The sequence below is a fragment of the Xiphophorus couchianus genome, chromosome 20 (genome assembly GCF_001444195.1).
Source record: "Xiphophorus couchianus chromosome 20, X_couchianus-1.0, whole genome shotgun sequence".
NCBI classification, from domain to species: domain Eukaryota; kingdom Metazoa; phylum Chordata; class Actinopteri; order Cyprinodontiformes; family Poeciliidae; genus Xiphophorus; species Xiphophorus couchianus.
The window spans coordinates 2,020,604-2,047,587 of NC_040247.1; the positions used below are offsets into that span (position 1 = coordinate 2,020,604).

General features: G+C 37.3%; 2 protein-coding genes across 2 annotated transcripts in view; one reads left to right on the plus strand and one right to left on the minus strand.

The window, feature by feature from the left end:
- Window positions 1-1,502: 1,502 nt before the first annotated feature.
- LOC114136300 (gamma-glutamyl hydrolase) lies at window positions 1,503-10,787 on the minus strand. The gene is made up of 10 exons (XM_028004215.1): window positions 10,518-10,787; window positions 10,313-10,435; window positions 8,216-8,330; window positions 7,381-7,431; window positions 6,691-6,775; window positions 6,387-6,525; window positions 4,636-4,742; window positions 4,047-4,137; window positions 3,251-3,388; window positions 1,503-3,167 (listed from the first exon to the last, which is right to left on the minus strand). The coding sequence occupies exons 2-10, from the start codon at window positions 10,422-10,424 to the stop codon at window positions 3,046-3,048; spliced, it is 960 nt and encodes a 319-aa protein (XP_027860016.1). The 5' UTR covers window positions 10,425-10,435; window positions 10,518-10,787; the 3' UTR covers window positions 1,503-3,045.
- Window positions 10,788-14,460: 3,673 nt separating this feature from the next.
- The window catches only part of grip2b (glutamate receptor interacting protein 2b), a 190,596-nt gene continuing 178,072 nt past the window's right edge, over window positions 14,461-26,984 (plus strand). The window contains exon 1 of the mRNA XM_028003661.1: window positions 14,461-14,855. Within this exon, the coding sequence (XP_027859462.1) occupies window positions 14,801-14,855 (55 nt within the window). The 5' untranslated portion in view covers window positions 14,461-14,800. The remainder of the gene's footprint in view (window positions 14,856-26,984) is intronic.

Here is a 26,984-nt window from a genome sequence, read left to right on the forward strand (position 1 = left end):
TTCTGAGCAAAAACACATTAAAATACAATCATGTAGAAATGACTCGTCTGAAGTTTTCCTCATATAGGTTTCAAACAAAGAAACTGAGTTTCTGTAACTGCCACAGGAATGTTCAATATCTCTCTATTATCTAAAAAAATGATTAACAATAATTTCTGTGTTTTTTAATTGATGGTCAAACTCAACATCTGTAATGTTTCAAAAACATTTGGCTTTTTTATAGCAGATTTTACATCTGCTCTCCTGCCATATGAACTTTAAAGCTCCTTAACAAAAGAAGATGAAAATTATTTTAAAATGAGGTCAAAAGTAAACAAAACAAATCTGCTCTTACCATTACAGAAATAATTTTTCTTACATTTCATGCCATCCTAGAAGCACAGATATCTTACATCTATCTGAACATAATGTAGAAAATATTACAGGGCAACAATTGTTTATTTTGAGCTAAATAAAATATGTAGACTGTTTGTGTTTTGTAGTGATAACTTAGAAAGCATAGGATGCATTTTTAGGTAAGGGCTTAGTATTTTAATCTACAGTTATGTAAAATTATATTTAATCAATAATAATTTTTTTGTGTTTAGCACTCAAATCTCTTTTAAAATTCCATAATAATTTATTTAACAGATAAATAGCAACACTAATTGAATGACTGATCTGTCAATGCAGATGTTGGAGAAATTATGATGATAAATATGTAGAAAATTAAAGATAAGCAAGCAAACAATTTCTGAATGTTGTTCCTGCTTAGATGTAACAATTATGAATAGTCAGTATATTGATTGCAGCAGGTATAATTCATCCAGTCATCTCTCTTAGAGGGACCAGTGGAAAACTATTCACCAGGGGGTCCAACCAAAACTTCAATGTCTAAAACAGGAGTCTCAAACTCTAGTCCTGGAGGGCCGCAGTCCTGCAGTTTTTAGATGTGCCACAGGTACAAAACAATGGAATGAAATGGCTTCATTACCTCCTGCTTGTGTAGATCAGTTCTCCCAGCCTTGCTAATGACCTAATTATTCTTTTCAGGTGGTGCAGCAGAGGCACATCTAAAAGTTGCAGGACTGCGGCCCTCGAAGACTGGAGTTTGAGACCCCTGCTCTAACGGGTCCGGAAAATCTCTAAAACCCTCGAGTCTTACCCTGAGGCAGGTCTAGGAGAGATAATCTGTCTAAGCTGGTGTGGAGAGAGACTCATCTAGCCTCTAACTATCTACATTCCAAAAGTTACGACCTTTTTCAGTTAAGAAGCAATCAGCTGAGTAGCCCTCGCAACTGCATAACTTCAATAACCACTTTTGTTAACGGTAGCTCTCTCCCTATCAACAACGAGCATTTGTTACAGACTAGATCATTTTTAGTGGCCCCAAGGTCATTATTTTACCAACACTAAAGGAACGTCTGAAGCCACCACATTTCTAGAAACATGTTCATAAGTTTTACGCTAATTAGAAGAACCAAAAACAATTAAAAGACTCAATTAATTTCACTGTCCACAAATCTCATTAGAATTTTAATGCATCTTTACTAAGCAAGCTTTTAGCAGGGGTAAATGACAGGTATTAACGATCACTGATAATCATTAATTATCAATGATTACAAATGAAGAATAAAAATCAAAATTGTTAAAAAACAAATCAATCCTTTCCTAACCTCATTCCCTAAACTGTGTCACTAATTTACTGAGTGAGGCTTTGGGGTTCAGTTCAACACAAACCCAGATGACGAATGATCTCGGCAACAGAAAGCTTCAATGTCCTTGGTTAGGGTCTTGTGTTTGTGCAGCAAAATCATCTTCTGAATAGAAACAAAGCAGAACTGGTTGTTGTCCTTCGCACACTCAGATCTTCATCACTCCGTGACCTTTGTCCATTCTCCAAGTCTGTTGCAGCAGCTTTGAGATCTTTGGGGTTGAGCGCAGAGCGGCAGTCGAATCAGGAACCAGGGTGGAACCAGGGTCAATGGGTCAATGGGTCTTGTCCCCTTCTAGCAGTGCAGAGTCTTCCCTTGAGGCCCTCTGCTGGTCTTCTGTTTGCATCTTCTTGTTGGCTTGACTTCGGCACGGAGACTAATAAACAAACCCGTACCTCATTAGCCGCATTGACTCCAGAGGAATAAAGTTTAATTTCTAGCGATCAGCTTCTTGGGCTTGAATGCCCCTAAGTGCGCCAGCTAATGCTTCCCCGGGCAACACATGGTCCGTGGAACAAAATAAAAGTTCCCCCCACATTTGAATGTACACTTAACCGAACTTAATGAGCATCAACACAAATTTACTAAAACTACCACACATTTAAACTTAATGTTTAATATTAAATAAACTTTAACTACTGCCACCTTAAACCAAACATCAAAACAATAAACCAGATGCAGTTGTCTTGACAGCAGCTACATCTTTCCACATCAGTCAACTCCTTGTTCACTTCTCATTTTGTTGTTTATAACTGACCATCTGGTTTTACTTCCTTTATCTGGTGGCTTTTCTCTCATCTGCTTCTGAGAATTTTTCCTCTTTGAAATTCCCCTGCCCTCCCCGCTCAGCTCACATTCTGTTACTGGCCTCTGCTCTAATTATAACACAGTCCGAGAATCACATGCCAATGTACTTCACACACAATGTATGCTTATTTCAGTTACAATTTTATGTATGCTGTATGGTTATCATGAATCATTAAACATAATCATCTTTTTGATTCAATTCTGCAAACATAACTTCTTTTAATAATCATCTGAGTTTAATTCCTTTCACCATTTCATCCATCATGTTATTCATTTCTTGATCTGCTTTTCATTACATCAAACTCTCAAATTCTCTGTATAATCATCAATCAAAATTCGAGATTACTTATTTTATAATCATCAGTAATCAAAATACAAGATTACTTATTTCTCCCAGTCTTTTTATGATCTGTTTTCTGCGTTACCTGGAAAGATCTCACCACTTTATGCCAGTTTTCACAACAGAGCTAATAAAATGATTTCTGACACATGATAAATTATGATTAAACTGAACTCAGGACCTTTAGTTCCTAAACATCATTCATCAATCAAAGTAATAGTTCTGGATGAAGACTGCATTGAGGCCTCTGTAGACAGGGGAGAAGTTATAAATCAGAGCTTTGTCTTCTTCAGCAGGATTGGAGAAGCGGTGCTGGCTCTTCAAGGCTGAAGAAAGACGTAGAGAGAAGAAAATAACAAAAATAAAAACCTAAAAATGTTTGAACAAGGTTGCAGGTTTTATGTGTTACCTTCAGAGACGAAGAAGCTTCCAGTGTAGAAGCTGATTCTGACAGCAGAGATGGTGTGAACCATGCCTGGCTTATCTATCCACTCAAACGGACTCTTTTCAGGATGCCACTGCACAGCGTAGAACGGGTAGCGATAAGCTAATCAAAACCAGAAACACTGTTAGCATACTGTGTTGCTGTTTAATTTAATCAGATTAATACGTTCAAAGTAAAAAAAAATAAAAAATCAATAACATTCTGACAATACAACTGAGTATTAGGGCTTTGCTAAGGAAATAAAAAACTAAAACTAAAATTATGACAATAAAGTCACATTATTATGAGAAAAAAGCCTTACCAGAAAAAAGTTATAGTATTATGTATAATACTAGACAATATTACATAATATTAAGACTTTATTCTAGTATGGCTTTTCTTATTATGTAGTATTGTGAGAAAAATAGTCTCATAATACTATGATTTTACTCTCATACAAGCATATTATTGTAATATATGTAATATTATATATATTTTATACTTGGAATTTTATTTTTTGCATTTGTTATTTTTTCTCAATCTGGCCCTAATATTCAGGAAAACCTTCTGCACAAGTTATGCACATTATTGTGGGATGTTGGTGCCATCTAGTGGACATCACATGGTTTTTGAATGGTGAATATACAGTATATTGTATACTTTGAATTCAGTCCCGGTGTTAAAACACATTGGAGTAACGTAAAAGAATGAAAAGTTATCAGGTCGGATGTGCCTCATAAAAGCAACTTAAAAATATAAATGGATCAACAGAGAACGCTACCTTCCATGGTGGAGATGAATTCTTTCTCTCCATCGCTGTTGGTGGACAACACTCTGTAGAACATCTTCAGTTTGGCATTTCGGGTGAAGTTCTGTGGATTCAGGCACAAATTAAACAATGCCTTAGTTGTGTTGGTTGTTCCATGTGACAAGTGGACAGCAAAAATCTATGAGTGTCAGGAGAACCACGCTTTCCAATACCCACTGAACACCTCACAATGAGAAACACGTATCTTAAGTAATAAAATGCATGTAGTTTGTTCATAAACATTTACCACACTTAGTGCATTTTGAGGTTATTATCATCGTAAGAAAGATGCCTAACTAGCAGTAGAAGTAAATGAATGGTGGAATTAAGAGACTGAAAACAAAAATGTCATGAAATTTCATCTGAATAAAACACTGGTGTGGAGACGAGTTGGTGGTGCAAACCAGACAGCAGGAGTTCAAACCCCACCAACGCCTTTAAAGCTCATGTCAGTCAGATTTACCTCGATGGATGTGTGGTAAAACATTTTAGAGATGAAGTTTGATCTGTCCAGCTGTCACAGGAGGGGGAGAAGAAAAATCTAAAAAAAAACAGTAAATACCTGTATGGAAAGACTCCAGCTGTGGAAGTTGGAGGTGATGTTTTTATTAGCCAGAGACTGAAGCACATCCCTGGGAAAATTCCTGAACAAGCGACTGGACTGGGCCGCTGCAGGACAGAGACAGAGGAAATGTTCATTAATCTGTATAAATAAAGGTGAAATGAAAACAACATGGTTCAGTGGAATAAAGTCAGCCTAAAGGTGTAGCTGAGCTATATCTGCTCCTTTAATGGAGCAAAGTGTGCCTGTCCGTCTCTGCAGGAGGGCAACTTCCGGATCAGATTCTGGTCTGAGGAAATTTTGAATTAAATCAACACATTTAGAAAACGGCATTGACTTACAGCGCAGTGTAAAAATATGAATAACCTTTTCACATTTTATTAAGTTACAACTGCAAACATCAGTGCATTAAAACATGATTTAAATGACAGGCTATTACAAAGTAGTTTGTAATTGTAGTGGAGGTTTATTTAAAAAATAAAATAAAATCTGAAAAGAAGGTAATTAAACCAATAATCTTAGCCCTTAGGGTGGTGGTTCTGATTCCTCAGCATCCACTCTCCTGTATGTTTTAAGGGTTTCACTCTTGCCACACACCAGAGTATAATTGAATGGGTGATTAAGAGGCTTCTGCAGCACTTGATGGCAAGCTGAGCAGGTAATGCAATCAGCTGAATCAGGTTTGCTGGAGCAGAGACATAAAAACAGCAGAACCTCAGGACCAGGACTGAGGACACTCAGCCTACATACACAGCAGCAGTCCTTACACACAATACTGTGCATTTTATTATCCCAGCACACACACATTTTATATAACAGGTAGCATAAAAAACTTATGTTGTAGGTGAAATAGGATGTTCATAGTTTTTCCCTAAATATGCTTCATTTTTTTATTATCTGGACTAACATGTATATTTTTAGATACATCAACACACAAAACAGTGTGACTGCAGCTTAAGCTTGAATTCAATGGCAACCATTGAATTCCATTGGTCATCAATCATTGAATATGTTTGTCAAACTTCAACTTTACAAACATACTGGAAATTCAAATCAAGTCTATTGAAATTAAATGAAAATGAATAATTGTTTGAAATAAAATATAAAATGGACAAAATGTGTTTTCTGACTGTGTGAAGCAGTTTTATCAAGTTTCATATTTTACTCAAGAGTTTAATTTGAACAGACATGAACATGTATTTTCCAAGTTGAGACTCAACATGACAGTCAGATTGTGACGCACAAGAATGACATACTGTATGTTGTCCGTTTTGTGGTAAAAGTGGAATAAATAATAGTTCCTCAAGATTTTTGCAATTTCACAATCATGGAAATTCATGTAAAATCAGCAGAACCCCACATTTTTTTTCACGCTAATCCATTATGGTGAGCTTATTGCACATTTTCCCTAAAAATGGTCAAAAACATATTGGCTTTAAGTGACTGCTAATTCTCACCTGTAGGTGGCAGTAGTTCTTACTTCTGCTACACTGACGTATCAACCTAACTTGATGTCAAGTTAAAGTTTGTCATCAATATGACGAGTAACAACAACTGAGTGATTTAAGTTCTTCAAAGAACAAAATGTTTGCATGTCCATATGTAGATTTTGAAAGGGGTTAAAAAAATAACGCAAAATTCCTCTTAAATATTTTTAAAGTAGCGCCACAAAATCTGTCATTTTGACTGCAAAGTATCACAAAAATGATTAAGAAATCCTGGAGGGACTGAAATAGAGAGAAGAATTATACCAGGTGTGAGAATGAGTGGCAGAGCCACAGCCTTGGTTTTGGTGAGAGTGAGCAGGTTTCTTCTGGCGGTGAGGACGGAGAGTTGCTGGAAGCCCTGGCATGTCCCCCAGATGGGGAAGTAATCCCCTGCATTATTGGCCTAAAGAAGGTCAGAAAGTAAGGAATTACTAGATAACATTTATAGATAATGTGTAAAGATTTTTCTTCTGCTTCTATCCTGCAGCTAAGCAGGGATCACATTTCAGAGAATATCCTGAGGAGTTACTGGAGCTCAACAGTCTCGGCTGTATGTCAGACTTCATACCTTCAAAGCCAAGTTGTAAAAGATCCTGGCAGCTCGACTGAACTGGGATGTCTGAATGTCTACGTCTCCCCCCGGCAGCAGCAACCTGAAGGAACAGAAATGTGATAAATGAAGTCAAAAAACTGAGATTTGACAGAAAAAAAAAATTATAGAAATTGATGGTGAATGTTTATGTCTTTCAGTGAATTCAGTCTCTATGGTTTGACATTAACCATGTGCAGTCCGTTTGCTCAGTATTTCATTCAAACTGAACAGGAAGATTTTTTTTGCTACCTCTAGTGGTAGTGTTGGGAACTGCAAGAACACAACAGTTGACACACCAAATCAATAAAGTTTGCAAACTCTTTAAATATAATGAGTCTTATTTAGAGCCAGAATGCATTCTCCTAACTACACTGTCTGAAGAAAGGTCTTTGTTGACTTCAAGCAGCATTATGGTCTTTGATCAAAGTGTAGAGTCAGTAAATCTGCTTAATACATTTCACTCCACTGGCTCTTCGGTGATTCATCTGCAGCTGAGCTACAGCATGGAGGAAGAGAGGAAGACGTTTCAGTTGGTTTTATGCACATTTATGAGCCTAACTCCACCTTCTTTTCCATATGAAGCAGCTCTCATTTCATGATCAAACTGAAAAAACTAAATATATCCTTTATATATAGAAGAGTAAGAGCATATAGAAGAATACTCACCCATTTATTGAGTTGAATATCTTGATATATTCTTCTTCTGTGCGATTGATCCTGCAGAACACAAAATACATATAAAGACAGTTGAAATCATTAAAAAGTTTCTTTTTTATTTATTTAGTACTATGAGCAAAAAGCAAACTAATCACATTCAAATACTAAAAACTGGTCAAGTATTTGTGAATATTTGCTGCGGTCAGCAAAATTCTCCAAATTATCCAGATGTCAAAATCCACCAGAAAAACCATGACAGAAGATACTGCTGGTCAGATATGTACTGCTGAAGTGAATAGTGAGGATCAGGAATCAATGCTCTGAAATTTATTTTCAAGCAGGACTCCTATAAAAGGAGTCCTTTAAAACTACTTTTGAATAATAATTTGTAAAATTTTAAAGCTACATCTTTTGCACTATGTTCTTTGACAAAGGACCCAGAGTAATATCTTGTTATGTTTGATTTGAAGTGATGGCGAACAGCAGTTGCCTTCCTGCTGTGGCACAATTTGACTCAGAGTGAAGGAGTCACAGTCCTGCATCAGAAAACTGCTGTTGTTAAAACTTTAAAAAGCAACCATTCATTTCTTCTGCATATAGTCTGATTCATCAGCAAATAGTTGGCAACAGAGTTTCTTCAAAATAGTCCATAGTCTTAAGGTTACCATGGTAACCATGATTGGTGGTAAGTTGACCAGTATGTACAGGTGAGTGCAGTTTTTTTAACAGAGCAAGATGGGGTCAGTGCATATAATAAAGTTTGCAGTAACAGCAGTTGATGAAGACTTGACAGCAACCAGGTAAATGTAATAAAAAGAAAATAGAGAGAAATGTGATATTTTACCTGATTGGTGCGACCCTGGCTCCAGCACTCTCCAGGAATTTGATGTAGGAGGCAGCAATATAAGAAGACCCTCGAGCAAACTGGTCATCAGGCAGATTTTCTTGTGCTAACACACCTACAGCCAGAAGATGACAGAATTACTGATATTTCACCAGTCAAAAAATGTTTATATCTATTACGTCATGATTATATTAGAGAAACACAACACAACTGTGTGACATTAAGAGACGAGTTACTGGAACGCATACAGTAGGTGTTTAAACATTTCTGAGTATTGTGCCTTTATAAAATCTACAAAGTTTTCTGTTCAACTAAAACCCAAACTATAAGAAGCAACTAACTAAAAATATCTGTAAAAAAAGTTTTTTCCCCTTTTATATTTCATATTGAGTGAGTTTCTTAAAATGTAGCTCTTTAATGAGACTTTGGTCTAATCTAGTTGATCTTCTATTTCAACACCTGAATTTTGTGAAAGTGCATCTTTGTTCACTCATTATATATGTAAAACTAAGCTCTAAGAATAAAATTATTATCCACAACTCTATGTATTTTCATTTGGTGGTTGAGCGTATGATTTGGTGTTATGTAACATACCAACAAAAAAAACATGCAGTGTCCTAACACTTTCAGCTGTTCAACCTTTTTCTCTGCCCTGTCATACACTGACATGTTCAGCTGCAGAAGTGGAAAAGTGAAAACGGACACACTGATTAAAACATTATTTAATAAGACTACGATACTTTGAAGGAGGACAAGCAAGTCTAACTCATCTTATTTTCCTTTCAGCTTTTCCCTTCAGGAGTCGCTACAGTGAGTCATCTGTCTCCATATCGTTCACATCTTCCTCTCTCACTCCATCCATAAATCTCCTCTTTGGTTTTCCTCTAAGTCTCTGACCTGGCAATTCCCCAGTTCCTTCCTCAAAATCTTTTGACCAGTGGACTCACTATCCGTCCCCTAACATGTCCAAACCATCTTAGTCTGGCTTCTCTGACTTTATCTCCAACACATCTGACATGAGCTGTTCCTCTGATGCATTCATACTGGATCTCATCCCTGCTTGTTACTCCCAAAGGAAACCTCAACATCTTCCTCTGTGCTACCTGCAGCTCTGCCTGCTGTCTCCTCATCTTTACCACTGTCTCCAAACCAAACAGCATCACCTCTCAGCAATGTCTTGTACATCTTTGCTTTGATTCTGGTTGATATGCTTTGGTCACACCTGACACTTTTCTCTTCTGTCACTCCTACAGCACACCTTACCACAGTCTTACAGCTCTCACACATGTCCTGCTTCACTCTCACATACTGCTGTGCTACTCCAGACGTCCTCATACAGTACAGTACCATACCCTGCCATAAACTTTCTCTAGATCTATAAAAACATGACATTCTCTGTACTTCTCTACTAACATTCTCAATGCAACAACTGCATATGACATGAAACCAAACTGCTCTTCACTTCTGACCGTAGTGAACAAGTCTAACAGGTCAGACATGAAAAAACACAAAAAGCAGTCCTCAGCATGATTTGCAGAAACATGACACTTCTATAGATTGTCATGCTCTGAGTGATGGCCACACACCTCTAACCACAGTGACTAAATGTTTAACTCAACTCTGCAAAGTCTTTCTGCACCTCTGACCAAAGATGTCTTCTTTAATGCTGAAGCTTTGGGATGAAATCCAAAATTAGTCACATTTTTAAATAACCCTGACCATCAGAAAAACAGACAAGCTCCAAAGGTTGTTACTTGACCTTATAAGAGCTTCTGCAAAAGAGACTTTCTAAAGTTTCAGTTTCAATATCTACCTTACATTTTAAGATTTTGTTTAAAATGTTACTTTTTGAATGTGTTTGTTGCTAATCAAACTTGATTTAGTTCATTCAGGAAGTATTACTGATAAGATGCAGAATTATTATACTATCATGTTTTTTTTTAAAGCTCAACAGTACTTCAACACCGCCTCCATTGCTCCCCACATTCAGACACCTTTTCTCGAACATTCCCGAAATATTACATAAGAGCTATGATAATCCGATGATCACCCTGCAGGCGCTTTTTGGAGGAAAATAAATGACAGCTCATGTTTTACCGATGATGGGTCGGTCGTTGGGCTGCTGGCTGCTGGCCGCGGCGCAGAGAAGCGGCCCGCAGAGCAGGTAGGCGGTCAGCACCGACAACCCCGCTGCAGCTGGTCCACGCATGGTTCCAAAGTCTGCAAAAAACGAGAATTTGAAGGATGGACGCTGAGCTCACAGACTGACGGTGGCAGGTATAATCACAGTATGTAGGAATACCTGAGCCCGGATGAAATCCAAAGATGCTTCGTCCTGGTGATGATGCTGGTGCTGATTGACCGAGAGCTGAGTCTGGCTGCTGCCGCTGTCTCTACCTCTCTGTCAGCGTCACCGCGTCACGTGTGAGAGGCGCTGAGCAGCGTCCTGGCTGCACAGGTAGACTCAACGTCGCAACTTCACATGAGTTTGCGTCACCGAAACGTATGGCACGAAGAGCAGAAGATACAGAAACATACCAGCCTATCAGCAGAGAACTGGAGAGAGTAAAAACCGCTGATCTCTGAGGCAACTTCCTCTGAAAGAAGAAAGGTAAAAGTCATCTTGAGCAATGCTGTAGTAGTTGTTTGTGTGACACTGGGTCTTGCTCATTAAATAATGATGAAACGTTTCGCTTTGATCATTACACAAATCTTGTACACTGCTGTGAGAAAGTACAGCTCCACTTTCTCCTGTTTTTACTATTTTCTGTCACCCCAAGACATTATCAAACCAATTTTGTATCAGAAAAAAATGTGGTAAAACGTTTTTTTATTTTATTTTTTCCATTTGCTAAATCTTGAACTGAATCTACATTACCAACCTCTTTTTGTTTCAGTTTTACAACCCACACCCAGACCTGATGGTTGCTAGAATCAATAAACCTCTCAAACAGTCTAGCTGGTTGAGTGAATCATCTCAAAAAGCAATTCATCTTCTGCTTGGATTTGAAATAAATACAACAATAAATGAGAAACAATGGAAGTGAAAGAGAAAACACAGAACAACAAGGGACAATTTAAGGAGTTGGTGCCTGGTCAACATTACCCCAAGAATGCATCACCCTTTTGGAGGATAAGTGTTTTATTACCCTCCACTTCACCCGGGTGTCCAAGAGGATCTTTAAAAAGTCCAGCAATTTTAGATCACACATATTATGCACTGCAAAACTTTGTCAATGTTACAGACAGACAGACAGACAGACAGACAGACAGATAGATAGATAGATAGATAGATAGATAGATAGATAGATAGATAGATAGATAGATAGTCACTCCTTAATGCTTCCTCTTTCGTCCCTTCACTCACAGCACAATTCAAATGCAGAACTATTGCAAAATATTTACAACCAAGTGCTTCTTTAATTCCTTCTTATCGGAACCCTGCAGCTGTGAGCAGAAATCTATTTGTTGGCCAACTTCTTGATGCATTTCATTACTCTTCAAGTAAACTTCTGCGTTTTCATTTTTTGTTGCTTCAAAATACATTCACAGCAGAAATAAAGAAAAAATAATTTTATTAAGAGGTTTGATGCGCTATAAGTAAACAATATTACAAGAAAACTGAGTATGAAACTGCTTTACAGTATGTCATGAGGAAGTTGCAGTAGCCTAAACTGTCCACAAGAGGTCAAACTTCTCCACTAAACCTTCCGTATATTTTCGTTTCCGGTCAGTGTGTGAATGTGTTGTATTCCTCTGCATGGTACACATTCTTTGAAATATTAAGATTGTAAATGAACATGAAGAGCAAATTCTTTTAGATAAAATCAGATACAATCTAGTTTTTTATGAAAGCTGAAATATGGTCCTATTTCCCTCTGTATGTATTTTAAACATAAATTCCTCCCACATTACATGGTAGCATAGTGATACTCTTTCTCAGTGACACATCATTTATGTATGAACTACATTTACATATAAATTATACTTCTCTTCCTTTCCCTTCCTCTTTTAAAGCGAAACATCTCACAATCACAAAGTTGGGCTGTTAAGCCAACCAGAGTGATCAAATTAATCAAGTGGATAAAAGATCTATGACTTTTATTAAGTCATTTCTTCATCTTGACAACAAAATATGAGGAAATAGGGTAATACAAACATTCAAGCAATGTTTCACTGCAGTCACAGGTGCACCAGCTTTGGTGTATGCAACTGTGACTGCAAATGACATGCAGTCACAGGTGTACTGTCATTTGCAGTACACCTGCAATGGACATCTTTTTTTTCCAATTGTCCTTTGGAATAAACCCCCAGCTCAGACTGATTAGCTGGAAATGCCTGCAGATAATAATTTTCAAGTCTTGCCACAATTGCAGAATCTGGACATTGACTTAGCCATTCTCCTGCATGAATACAGATTGGTGTAAGCCATTACATCAATGGCTTACATCTAAAAATTTCAGCTATGGCTGTAATTTTTAGATAATTGTCTTGTTGGAAGGTTAATCTTCTCCACAGGCCCCTAAAAGTTATGTTCCAGGTTTGCTATCAGTAAGTCAAGCACTTTCTATAGACTGACTGACTGCACACAGACTGATGTTTCCAAGCCTTGCAGATAAGGTCCCTGAACAGTAATCAGTCACATGTTCAAACCTTTGAATGTGGTTACAAACCGAGAATTCCTTTGAACTTATCCATGAGCTGCCTGGCTGATCTTTGTAACTTTTCTGATTCATTGTGAAATTAAAATACACACATGACTTAATTTATTGATTTAGAAACTCTTGGTGCACTGGCTGGTAAGAACAAGAATACAAGAATAAAGGGGTCTGGATACAAATGCCTGGCAAAGATTTTGAAAACAGCTGGAAAACCTTGTATCATTTTATGTCCTCTTCAAAAATGTATTTATAACATATTTCAGTAAAATACATCCAGGTTTTTTACAATGATGTGACAAAATGTGAACAAATATAAAACACCAGGAACTCCATAACTCTTTTGAAAGCCATGAGTGACAGTTGTACGAGCGTATTACAGATTTTTGTGCATAAGGATATTAAGAATAACAACGAGCATTCAGAGTTTAAACTAGATTGCATGCAGTGGATTTGATCAGATGGGGTTTATAAACATAAATTCACAAATCTTCAGTCATGAATATATATACTGTAGACATTCTTCAGGTTATCTCTAACTCTAATTTCACATTCTGAAGAACAGAGCTTGTTTCATGTACACTGGACTTACTTAGACTGCAGATGATGCATACATAAAGACTGACAACAATAAACTGGGTATGTGGAGGCAGTGAATGACTGAAGTTGAGGCCATAGGCTGGGCAATGAGCATAATAAACAGAAGAGATAAAAGACAAGCAAACAGCAGCAAGTAGTGCAAATCCAACAAAACATTACAGCGTCTGTCTCTTTAAGAAGCTCCTGTTCTGCATTCAGAACGTCATATCTTTATAGGAGCTTTGCACTGAGAAGGAAGGAGTTCATATGATGAGTGCAGCGGACTTGCAGTTCCACCAGGTGTTGTTAATTGATGTTGCCACTGAAGGAACCTTGGTTCTGTGTGGGAAAAACTCAGCTTGGAGAGCAGCTTTATGCAAACTGCCAGCCGGACGGAGCCCTGAACGGCTGCCACAGGAGATTCAAAGACTTTTCAAACATCCATGAAAGAATCACAGCAGAACTCTGGGTATATTTTTGATGAGGGAATAACTAATAACATGATATAAAGGTCAAAAAAGTCACTTTTACATAACTCCCCCTTTAAATAAAACCATGGCTGTAGTTAATAATTGGTTATAGATCCTACTTCAACCTGGAAACAGGAAAACTGAAAAGATCTGTCAAATTATTATTATTTTTTATTACTCTTCACCACAGCTGCTTTTAGTTGGTAAAAAAAAATATTTTACCCGATACTGTGTCTGAAGTTCTTTGATTGTTAGTTTTTGTGTAGGTTTAGTGAATTTTGTATGCCTTACTCTATAAGTTTTCTTGACACAAATGACATCATCAGAACTTTGAGAACTGAAGAAGAGTTAAACTGAGATGGAAAGAAAAAAAAACACCACCAATTTATGACTGACTGGCTAGAGTGAGATTGGCTAGAAGAAAAGGTGGAATGGGGGGAAGAGACATAGATGGATGGGGAGAGGGAGGAAATTTAAAAGGGAGATAAACCGGCTTTACAAAAGAGTGAGAGGCAGAATAAGGAGAGACGAAAAGAGTGAATTAAAGAAAAAAAGTGCATGGTCTCAGAGTGAGAGGGAGTAACTGAGGTAGAGGGAGGTTTGGTGCCGCAGCGGGACCGACTGTCACAAACTGTCAGCGAGGTCTTACTGGAGAGAGCAGCGGCTCCCCGTTCATACCAACAAACCGGAGGAAAAGACAAAAAGGAAGAAGAAGAAGGAATATTCAGCTTAAATGAACTGAGTCTGCTTTTTGCTTCCCGCCACCATTTCCTCCGGACAGGATCTAGCCCCCTCATCATCACCATCACTCCTCTTCATCACCTCCAGGTTTTAATCCCTTCATCTTCAGCAGCTCGACCTCTCCTGCTCCTAACAGCATGCCGGGTTGGCGGCGGAACCTCACTTTTTGCCTGCAACGGATGCACGAGGAAGGTAGGAAAGCAAAACTAATGAATGCGCGCTTGTGTTGGCGTCAGCGTGTTTGGACGCGGGCGCGTGTTGCAGTGCGCGTTTGCGCGCGGATAACGTGAGGTTTTAAGATCTGCGCTGAGATGTGAACAGCTTGTTTCCGGAGTCGCTTTGAATCTTTGCGCTTTCTGCTTCATGTGTCCAGACTTTTCTGCATCACTGGAAGCGTGCGCGCGCTCCGCTCATGGTTTGCGCGCGCGGTCTGTGCTTCTGACTGAAAAGCACCTGCAGCTTTGGGACCGTGCGTGTGTTAGTGTGTGAGAGAAAACGAGTGTCTGTAAGTTTTGTGACTTCTGTTTGAGCGCGTGCACTGTCGCGCGTGGTCTGTCGTAGCCGCGCGCAGTGCGCACACGTGTCAGCCCGGGTTTGTTCCGCCGTTTCAGCAGAGATGGCGCGAGGCTACAGATGCTGGCAGGTCATGGTGACTGTGCGTGCGTGTGCCAGTGTGTATGCTCGTGTGAAAGACTGTTTGAGCCACTCCAGAGCACGCGCGCGCCTTCACACGCGCACAGTCTGCTTATTGGCCCTGCAGCGTGAACATGGGGGGAGGCGGACAGAATGGATGTTGGTCAGCTCCAGTGTGCACGTGAGCGTGATGGTGCTAATTTGTGAGTGTGCAAATGAGGAAACAGCTCGGTGTCACATGTGGCTAAAACAGATTGATATTGACAGCCACGGGAAAGAGTTTCCCTTCAATAGCTCATCTAGGTCACTGTGAGTCCAGAACAGCTTGGATTGAGTTGAGTATGTCATGAAAGTTAGAAAGTTGGGTTATGGCTGCTTTAATTCAGACAGTTTGATTCAATTGGTAAAAACTCTTGATTCTCCAAGTCATCAATGTAACGAAACATTCAGATCTAGTGGACAGAACCATATTTTAACAAAACATTTCAAGGAAACTTAGAATCACACCTACCTCAATGTTAGTGTTTAAAAGTTGTTAGACTAAATACGTTTTTGCATTACTGCTTTTTTTCTGTGTTGCACATTCAGTGTTTTAAAGAATCTCAGTTTGGTGTAAAACAAACCAGTTGGGCTACATGTTTCTAAAGTTCTTTGATTTCCAACTAGAGATGATAAAATAAATGACAAATTCCAGAACTCTTACTTGGCTAAGCATAGAAAATATTACATCTTTCTTTCTTTACTGATGTATCTGTATTACTGGTCAATCCAATGACATACTGTACTGACCAGAAAGATGCTGCTTATTATAAGCAGTTTTTATTTATTACGCTTATCAGTGGAACATGACAATTTACTTCAAAATAATAGTCTCAAAGTTTAACACTGTCACATTACTATCATGAGATGACTGACATCCACACAATAAATAAGAATATGGCTGGAGAAAATTGTTCAGCACTCATGCAGAGTGAAGACAGTTATAACGCTGATGTCCTCTGAAGGTAAACACACTCTAGGGCTGGAATATAGAATGTACAGATTGCACAGCTTCATCATTTTCTATGAAAACAACAAATTCTTGTTGTGTGTTTGGCAGCTGATATGCAGCAGAGCACAGCCAACCAATCCTTACCAAATAGGTCTTTACCTGCAGTTATATTCATCCTGCACACTTGGAGCCATTATTTTCTTCCCAGGGCCCTGATGCACAGCCACCCGAATCATTTATCACTAAATCACCATGGATGTTCTGTGAATGATTAAATCCCTCTTAATCTACTTCCACCTGTCATATGGCACATATTGGAGATCCCACTGCATTTTTGATAACATACCACTGAAGACCTCCCCAAAACTAGAAAAAAACCATCACATGCTGACTGATACCTTTACCGCAGAGCAGAGTCTTTATGCTGTGAGAGAGAGTGAGCAGTTTCTCCAGGTAGTTGATAAGCAGTTTTGCAGTCTCACATGATTTTGCACACTTTATTCATCTCCTTAAAGAATTCAGTCCATGCTTTGAATCTCCTGCATTCTACTTCCTCACTATGGACTGTCTCTGCATAGCCTTCACTTTGGCTTCTTTTGGGTGTGGTGGACCCTACCTGCTCTTACTAAAGCTGTGAGTCTTTGTTCTTGGTCAGCCATTATCCACAGATAAAACAAACAGTTTACATCCATCCTTTCTGTCTTCCAGATGAATGGATGAAGGCTTAAGAAAATTTACTATACAGATCATCACAGGGATTCATCTTCAATAGATTTTCAGGTAAATAAATCATGTGAAGCTGAAATCGTTTAAAAGACGTCTCTGCTTAGGATGGGTTGGAAGTCAGGATGTAACATTCCCCCAAAGACAGTGGAGATGAAAGGATGTTGAGTCCATTGGGATCTTAGTTGGGTTATGGCTAGCCAACTGAATGTAAAGACGGACAACAAAAACATTAAAGAGCAGTAGTCAGAATTGCATAAAAATAAGAAGAGGTGAAACAGAAAATGATTTGTAAAATAAAAACATCAGTGGCATAATTGGCACATTGAACACAGAAGAATGTAACTTTCAAAGATGGAGCATTCAGTCAATTCCAGAAAATTACATCTATGTCCAAATTCTACATTTTGGAGATAACTTGTAGAAACTGGATATTCTATGTTCAATTACAGGAGGTGAACTTGAAGGCAACATCTCCTCATATGGAGACATGTGGTCGGTGGTACGGTGGCTCTGTTGGTAGCTCTGCTGCCTTCCTGCATGGAGGCAGATAATGTTAGCTAAATGATGACTAGATAATCCATGGCAGTACATCACACTGAGCTTGATTAACTGATTAACAAGAATAGGTGAAAAAATGTTTTGGGTGGTTAATACTGGTTACATTTACTGGGATTAGTTTTACTGGATTTACTTTGACTTTTATGAACTATTGTTACTCTTACTTGGCTAGGCTGAGTTTACATTTTAAGACTTCAGATATTGGAAACACGAGATTCTTGGGGCAAATACAGCAATGATAAAAGAGAGGAATCAGAATGTATGAGCTAATGTTTATGTGAATCTGAGTATAACTAGCATTTTCTAAACATGGTTATTTTATTTGAAAAGCTACATAAATGTGTATTTATATTAAAAAAGGCTCGTTTAACATTAACCGGGTCGGGTCTGTCTCCAGATACTCCAACCTGCTCCCACAGTCCAATTCTCTTCAAATTGCCCTTAAAGTGTCACATTCACGCAGTGGTGGAGAAAGTACTCAAAAAATGTACTTAAGTAAAAGTACAAATACACAGGCAAAAATGTACTCAAGTAAAAGTCAAAGTACCACATTAACATTTTACTTAAGTAAAAATAAAAAAGTACTGGCTTTTAAAAATACTTAAGTATTAAAAGTAAAAGTACTTGCTGAATACATAACCTAATCGCTAATATCATTAAGTGTGCCGATAGTATTTAATTTGAATACATCATAAATGTGCCATTTTAATAAACAATGTCACAGATTAAACATGTTCTTATTGTGTTTATTCTCTGTAAGAGTTTAGACTTAGATATGTGATTCTATGCATCATAATGTCAGGGATGGAAACATCTTATTTCCTGTCCTAACGTAGCATGGACTTCATTAGTGACATTTATTTAGAAAGAAATCAAACTGAAAGGGGATGGAACGAAGGTGTGGGGGGGAAGACATGCAATCGAGGAGCCACGTAGCAGAGTTGTTGTCAAGACCACTGAACACGAGACCAAGACCAGCGCCCTGCACTACATGACACAATAAAATGAAGTGCACCTATCAAAATTGGTTCTCAGATTGATCTGAAAGATCCACATTTCCATAAAAACACCTAGATATAAATACTTAGAGCTGAAATATATTTAACAAGTATCAATTACAACTCATTTCATTCTGTTTTGCTTTCATCGCTGTGCTACAATCCGCAGAGGTCGCCTGCCATCCCTATAAAAATAACGCCCTGGGTGGTTGCCCATATTGCCCATGTCAGAAACCACAACTGTCTGCACCATTAAACCATGAAACATAGCAATTAACTGTAATTGCTATGTTACAATTACAGTTGTAATTGTAACATTACAACAACACTATGAACACTGTCCAACGGCGCAACAAGCAGAAGGAGCACCATGACTGTTCTCATCCTCCCTCCCACTGCATGTTTGCCACCATGACAGGAGACAAAATCAACCAATGAGCATGCTCTGTGTTCATACGTTCAACTTTTACTTATTCGGCAATTAAATAAATGTGTGTGTGTGTGTGTGTATATATATATATATATATATATATATATAGCTATATATAACTATTGCAGTGTATACAAGAACAAAGAACGGCTCTCAGTGAGGCTTCATATGGAGACATGTGGTGTAGATTAGTTTATGACTGCTGCACACCCCAGGACTCAGGTTTTTAGTTTCCATCTATTGACAGTTTTAAATTTCAAACTATATTTCTTAAATGTTTGAATGAAAGCGACTTACAGAAATTTGCATAGGCTTTGAAATAATTTGGATGAATGACAAAATTGCAATTGGCAATCCTTTTTTAAGCCTAAGCTACCAGTGTGAGAGTCAGAAAGATATGGTGGGTGTTTAAATGTTAGCAGCAGAGCAAAATTTGTGCCAGAGTGTGTGTTTGTGAGTGTTAGAGAGAGGTGCAAATAAAACATAGCTGTGCAAGATGCTGAAAAGTTGCTGTCCACTGACAACCAACTTATGGATCAATGCCTGTTGTTGTCCAGTCTTTCATTTTTATGGGGACATTTATAGCAACAGAACTGCTTCTGCTTTTTCAAGACATTCATGGCTGATATGCAGAAGATCTTCACTTGGCAAGCATTGAGGATGAGCAAAATATTATTATGAGTGTAATTCTGTAAAATGAAAGGGCATAATTACACAGCATCAAGTCTATCATGCTGGATAAACAATGAGAAGATGTCAGGTAAGGAGCTGCATACATTGATTCTTCTTCCTTTATCCAACAAGACAGACAACTTCTAACCTTGATCTTTGGCTTTAATGAAATTCAGAGCAAGTTTTCACCAGAAGACATTTTTTTTTATAGTTGATTGATTGGAATTGTTTGATGTGAACATCTCATTGAAGGAGAGATAAAGGGTAAGAAATCCAGCATGAATAATTGTATGTTTGTTTGCACCAAGGAGAGAAGAGACAGTGAGATGTATGGATAAATCTAAGGGTGCAAATGATAACAATGTTTGTGATCAGCATTAAGATGAGGTGAAAATAAAGGAGTAAAAAAAAGATAACAATGAAAATGCAAATGAAAAGAGGCAGAAAGAGAGTCATAAAAAAGATGAAGCAGAGAGCAGTTTGAGGGGAACGATAGGAAGGCCGGTTTCTTGTGCTTATCAACTGAGAGGAAATCCCATTAATCAGGAGACTAGAAGATCAAATAATGTGCTTGTTAAGAGAGAGCAAGACTTTGACTGTTAGAAGCTTTAGTATGTGGCTTAGCTCCAGCACTAAAACACTTTAATATTTATAGTACTTCTGTCAAAAACGGATCAGAAGTGTATTGTGGTATTAGGAAAGACATGATACGAGAAGGAGGGAGGAAGTAAAAGCAGAAGGATGATAAGAGTCACAAAGAAAACTTTGCCTGAGGTGCTGCTGGCAACATCAGCAGGACGTCTTACAGGAAAATCAGCTTGTTTAAATAAGCCTGTATTCCCTGAGAAAACAACCCAACAGAACAACGTTTAGATTTATCTTGACACTTAAAACTTATTGCAACTCTTTTGCACATCATAAGGGAATATCTATTATCTATATTATCTATATTATCTATTACTAAAACAATGAAAAGACAACTTTACATTTAAGTAAAATCTTGTCTCTGAAAATTATACATTTTAAAAATGTATCTATTCATTGCTTTTAAAATGTTCCTTATAAACGTGCCATAATTCATTCAGTTTTCAGATTCCAATGATTGTTATTATTTTTACTGACTCCAAATTTTGGAGAATCAAGTCAAATTCTTTACATTTGGGCCAAACTAACCGCAGATCAGAGCAGAAGGAGCCGTTTTAACAATCCCAACATTAAAGCATCTACCTTACACTTTTTGCTGTGTGAACTAAAGCTGTTTGAATTTGGACTGGAGCTATGAAAACAGATTTTCACTTGCATGGTTTATGTAAAGTCATCTGTACTTACTGTCATGTTTTTAATGTTTGTAATGTTTTACATGACACCTTGAGTTGGTGTTATGGTTTATGGGTTGCTCCTTGTTTTAGTAGTGTTTCTTTCTTACCATTTTGTATTTATATTATTAGTTTTTTACCAATAAACACATTTATGTTGTATTTTGTGAACATCTCCCTATATCTGCGTGTTCCTCTGTTTCTACTAAAGTTGTCAGAATCCCTTTCTCACGTTGGGGCAAATACAGCAATGATAAAAGAGAGGAATCAGAAATTTTATGTCAAAGTACAAATCCAGTGCTCCTGTATCCCCAACCTCAGAACTGCAGCCTTATTATTTTTGAACCGCAGCTGAAGCAGCAACACAGGCCCAATTAATTTCAACAGCAGTCTCGCTCGTGGTGGTGGAGCCACACCGATGCAAAACGTCAACCAGATAGAGACTGGATATCTCTGTGTTTACATAGCAAATAATAATATCTTGTAAACCCTGCAGCAACATGATGACATCATAAAAATAGTCACATGAGTCCTTACAGTGGGGACATTCCCTCTTAGGCTGCTACAACGATAATAATACATTTTATTTGTTATGCTGTTTAAAATCTCTCAAAATGCTGAACAATCATAAAAACAAGAATAAAATGAGTTACAATTATAAAAAGCTTGAAAATGACGTTTGAGAAGCTGGTCTGTGGTTTTCTCTTGTATAATTATTAGTCTCTGATGTCATAGTAAAGTGACATTTACCTCACATTGTTACTTTGAGAAAAATATTTTAGATATATTAGAAATATTTTAGAGAATTGATTATTGTGAAGTTAATTGTTCAGATTTAACACAAACTTGTTCTTCTTGAAGTACAAGAACAAGTTGTTGTTCAATAATGAAATGATTCAAATTATTTCAACTGCAAAAAGAAACATATTCCACATTACTAAATTAATCTTTTTATTTTATGCTATTTTAATAACTGCTTGTTCTATATAACAAATATAAGTAGCTGCATCTTCTGATTCAGTCATATCTTGGTACTTTTGAATAAATGTTTTTTAATTAGGAAGACTCTAGAAATGAATTGTAATGATTTATTTAGTTTTGGAAACTAATTGATTAAAATAATTTGGTTACAACAATTTGTGTTTAGATTTTCTTCTGCACCTCTTTCAGTGTTAACGATGAAGGAAAATATGCAACTTTCAGGAAATTACTGCAGTATTGGTATGGACCTATGAAACAGATTTTGTGAAAATACTACAGATAAAACTGGAGAATATTAAATAAATGCTTTAAACCTAATTAATTATACAGTGCTAATGGGATTCTACACCCACACTCAAAATCTGCTTTTAATTGGAAATTAATTGTGCACCTTAGAGGACAAGCTAATTTTGAAAATCATTCATCACAGAGGGTTAGCGGTATCATCATTCAATATAACTTTGTCCCTGGCCTCAGATTTCTCTTGCACATAAACTGGCTAATTGTATTGTATTGAAGTGCTTTGGCTAGTTTAAGATCTGGTACCAGCTGTAATCAACCCAAACACAGCTGTACAGTATAATACACAGGAAAAGAAGGCAACAGCATTTAAACTATTTGACTGAAATAAAAGCAAAGGTTTGATGCAACAGTCAGTGAGAGGTTTCCTATACATGGTGAAGATGTTTGTGCTTCTTGTCAGCGATTCATGGATGTATTTCATCATTTATCAGCACACTTTGAAACCACAGATACTGTTTACTCCTGTAGGAGAGTGCAGACTACTGGAGAAATCTTGACAGCAATGCCTCCAGGCGGCTGCTTTAAATTGTTTGATTTTTCTTTTTGTGTTTTTTTACTGAATGAGATAGAACTTACAAATCATCTAGGATTTCTAGGTGTAAAATACAATATTAGTTGATGTATACTAAAAAGGCTGTTCAACAAAAGGTGAATTCTTCCCCAAACCAGCTGAAAGTGCAGCTCACAGCATCTGCCATTTAGCAGTAGCCTGAGGCGCAGGGTTTCATCATGTTTGTCCCACTGCACCCTATTTTAGAGCGGCAGAATGTGGAAGGTGGCTTTCATCCATGAATTTCCTGGTACAGGATATGGAGTCAAAGGGATGTTTTAAAATAGTGATTATCCATCAGACTGTGGAAAAACAGGCAATTTGTTTTAATAGGTGAGTAAAAAGGAGCAAAACGTATGAAAATAAGCTGAAATAGGTTAAATTTGTAGACTATGTTCACTGAAGTCTTGTTATTTTACCAGACATAAGCTACATAATATTTTACAACAAAATGTTTTTATAGCCTAACCCAGTTGACACCAACTTATCAACTGAGACCAGTGCAGGTTCAGGTTTTGGCAGCTCAGGTCAAACACATTCTCTGCTAATTAAAAGTTAGCAACATCATAGGCTATGCTCACATTACAGACAAATCCAACGTTTTTGTCTTTATACGACCGATATCTGACTTTTCATTGGACTGGCCTAATTCTGATTGTTTCACCACCCAAAAAATAATCCTGTTTATCCCACTTCCATATGTGCTACTAAACTGGATATGTGTAAAAGGAGACATGCGTTGGGGTAGGAAACTGTTCACACAGAAGTCTGACTAAAACCACATTTAGTTAATAGTTTAAAGGAAAACACACAAAAATCAGAATTGAGCATTAAGACCTGCTGTGTGAAATTGCCTTTTTATGAACTATTTCACCCAATGCCATTTCTTGGCATTTAAAGGGTTTTAATCTCAATTAGATTGGATTTATCACCACATTTACTTTCTTTATCAAAGCTTTTAATTTGCTTATGCTTAATTTAAATATTTGATTCCAAAGTATTATAGTCCAGAGACACAAATAACGAGTTATTGTGCATTTCAAACATGCATAGAATATTTTCATGATAATTTTTTTTCTAGCTTCAGCATTACCATTTCTTCTGATTGCTAACTGTTTAATCCAGTACTGAGAGTTTCCACTTTGTAGGTAAATGCAGGGTAAACATGCATGAGTGGGACCATGCATTAAGAGTTTACTTAATCTGATCTGATCTGTTGTATGTGTATCTATATTGTAATCTTGTCCTCATGAAACTAGATGTGGCAGTCTGTGTGTGTTTGCTAGGCATGTAGAAGGCATGTAGCCGTAGGTTAGCAGTGGGCGAGGGCAGTAACGCTGCTTCAGTCATAATAGGATCTGATGATGACTCATTCACAGCAAGAACAGAAAAAATACAACTAACCCTCCTCTCTTCCCTCCTCATCTTCATCCTAACCACCTCAGCCTCCCTCTCTCATCCTACTTCGTCCCAGTATCCTTTGGTGTGATGCTTTTCTCTTTCTGTTTTTCTTTTATTATCTAACCACCTCTTCTTCTCCTATCAAGTCTTATCATGTATTGTTCCCTCTTACATCTTATCTGTTTGCCTGTAGTTGTTTTGTTTTGTCTTAATCTCTTCATTTATACAGCATTCCTCTCCTGTGGCAGCTTATTTTGTCTTACTCATATTTTATATTTGCATCATTTGAAATACTTTTCTTTTGATTTCCATGTTAACTTTTTATTATCCTTTTTTTATTCCCGTTTTTGTTTTGCTGCATCCTTATTTAATATAAGGCTTCTTTCCTCAGGTTCATTTGTTCGATTTAGGACCACATAATAAGACATTATGGAGATTCTGTTTCACACAAAGGTATATTTGTGTACCTTTGTGTACTAACATCTTCTGCAGCTCTTTCTTCAGTTCCAAACATATTGAGTTATTTTAAAATAGTTTTACTAAATGAATAATGAACACATTTGAAAGCGAGTAACTCTCTTCATATCTTTTAGCCTTTCTTGAAAGCATTCCTTGTAATTCCCATCACAAACAGCCAGAGGAGTTTAATTCAATTTAATGGCCATTTCTATTATACATAGACGGTTCCCAAATCTGCCCCTTAGTTTTCACTGGTCACCTCCTTTTCACGGCAGAAGAAACAGCCAACAATGAGCTAAAAATATTTGAATTGCTAAAGGAAATAATAATAAATAAGCATGTTGTCATTAGAAGAGAAGTCTTAAGGTGCAACCAGTGTCATCCTTTTATTACTAACCTTAAGTTTGCCTCCAGTTAGAAAATGGAAGCTTGCAGCGACTCTTCACAGCCAGACAAACAAAATCAAATGCAATGACATTTTCCTCCTTCGACACATTGTTAAAGTTCGTCTGAATGTTAATGTAGTAATTAACAAGCTGCAGAGACTGAGGGGTGCTTACACACATCTTTCATTGTGACTGTGAGCATAGAGTGTTTTGGGAATCAGCTTGTTTCTCACCAAATATTTCAATATTTAAAAGTTATTAATATTGTCAGCTATGCAGATAATTCAGCTCAACACCTCTAACTTCCAGTCTCTCAGATGGCACTGTATCTTTTTTCCCATTTAGCAATTATAGCTATAATTGCAATCTCAAATTATTAAAGCACGGTCCAGTACTACTAATAAAGCTACAGTAGCAAATGGCAGATGTAACTTTGATGTAAATAGATAAAAACACATCAGAATCCATTCATTCATTCATTCATTCATTCATTCATTCATTCATTCATTCACCCACCCACCCACCCACCCACTCACTCACTCACTCACTCACTCACTCACCCACCCACCCACCCACCCACCCACTCACTCACTCACTCACTCACTCACTCACTCACTCACTCACTCACTCACTCACTCACTCACTCACTCACTCACCCACCCACCCACCCACCCACCCATCCATCCATCCATCCATTCATTCATTCATTCATCCATCCATCCATCCATCCATCCATCCATCCATCCATCCATCCACCCACCCACCCACCCACCCATTCATTCATTCATTCATTCATTCATTCATTCATTCATCCATCCATCCATCCATCCATCCATCCATCCATTCATTCATTCATTCATTCATTCGGTAAAACAGCTGAAACACTGACTTCTTTTAAATCTCAACTAAAAACCCACCTGTTTAGAATTGTATTTGAAATGTAATCAATTACAAATTTATGGATGGAACTTGACTTAATGCTTTGTTTTGATTATTGATTCTATATTGCATTGTGATTCTGTGTTTGTAATGATGTAAAGCACTTTGAAATGTCTTGCTGCTGAAATGTGCTATACAAATAAAATTTGATTGATTGATTGATTGATTGATTCATTCATTCATTCATCCATCCATCCATCCATCCATTCATTCATTCAGTTCTCTAACTAGGATATGGATTTTTACAAGCTCCTCATCAGAAACCCTGCAGCCCATATGACCCAAAGGAACCATCTAACCCTAAAACAAGTTCTGCACTGCAAAACATTTGAAGGTGATTTAACTTGAAAATGAAAACATGCAATTTAAGTCAGCAAGAAAATTATTTTGGTTTTAACTCAGAAATTAAAGTTCATAAAGTTAATTTAACAACAAGAGACAAGTTGGCTAAATGTTGTTTATTAAGTTAATTAATCTAGAAGTTTAACTTAATGCTGCAATTTAAACCAAATAATATTTGACAATATGCAGGAAAAAAAACTGTCCTCACCTATTTAAAGAGCCACATTTCTCTAATATTAAGTTCAAATAATTACTTATTTTACTTTATAATCATTTAAATTCTTGTTTCAAATTGCATGAACAAAATTTCTGATCTGATAATGAATTTTATTAATCATCATAAGGAATTCTGCTCAAAAACGTTTAGTGTGAACAGAAAATTATCCATAATTAACATTCGACTTAATGACACAAGAGTCAGATCAATGTGGCACTCTTCCATCTCAACATACAAAAACATGCAAAGCACACTGGGAAATAGTTCCCACTCCTGTGTTTTTCCTCTTTCAGCTTTTTTTAGTGCTAACCTAAAAACTAGTTTTTTTTTTACTCTTTTAGGTTTGACAAAATTAATAAAAAGTTAACACATCTTACTACTCTAAATGTATCTTTCACAAACTCACACATTTAGGTTCA

Bases quoted from the DNA above. Each gene is read 5' to 3' on its own strand.
- LOC114136300 (XM_028004215.1), bottom strand. From the start codon at position 10,424: ATGCGTGGACCAGCTGCAGCGGGGTTGTCGGTGCTGACCGCCTACCTG. The intron at 7,432-8,215 runs GTAAAATATCAC...TGTGTTCTGCAG, and splicing joins GCCAGGGTCGCACCAATCAG to GATCAATCGCACAGAAGAAG. The intron at 6,526-6,690 runs GTATGAAGTCTG...GACCTTCTTTAG, and splicing joins TTTACAACTTGGCTTTGAAG to GCCAATAATGCAGGGGATTA.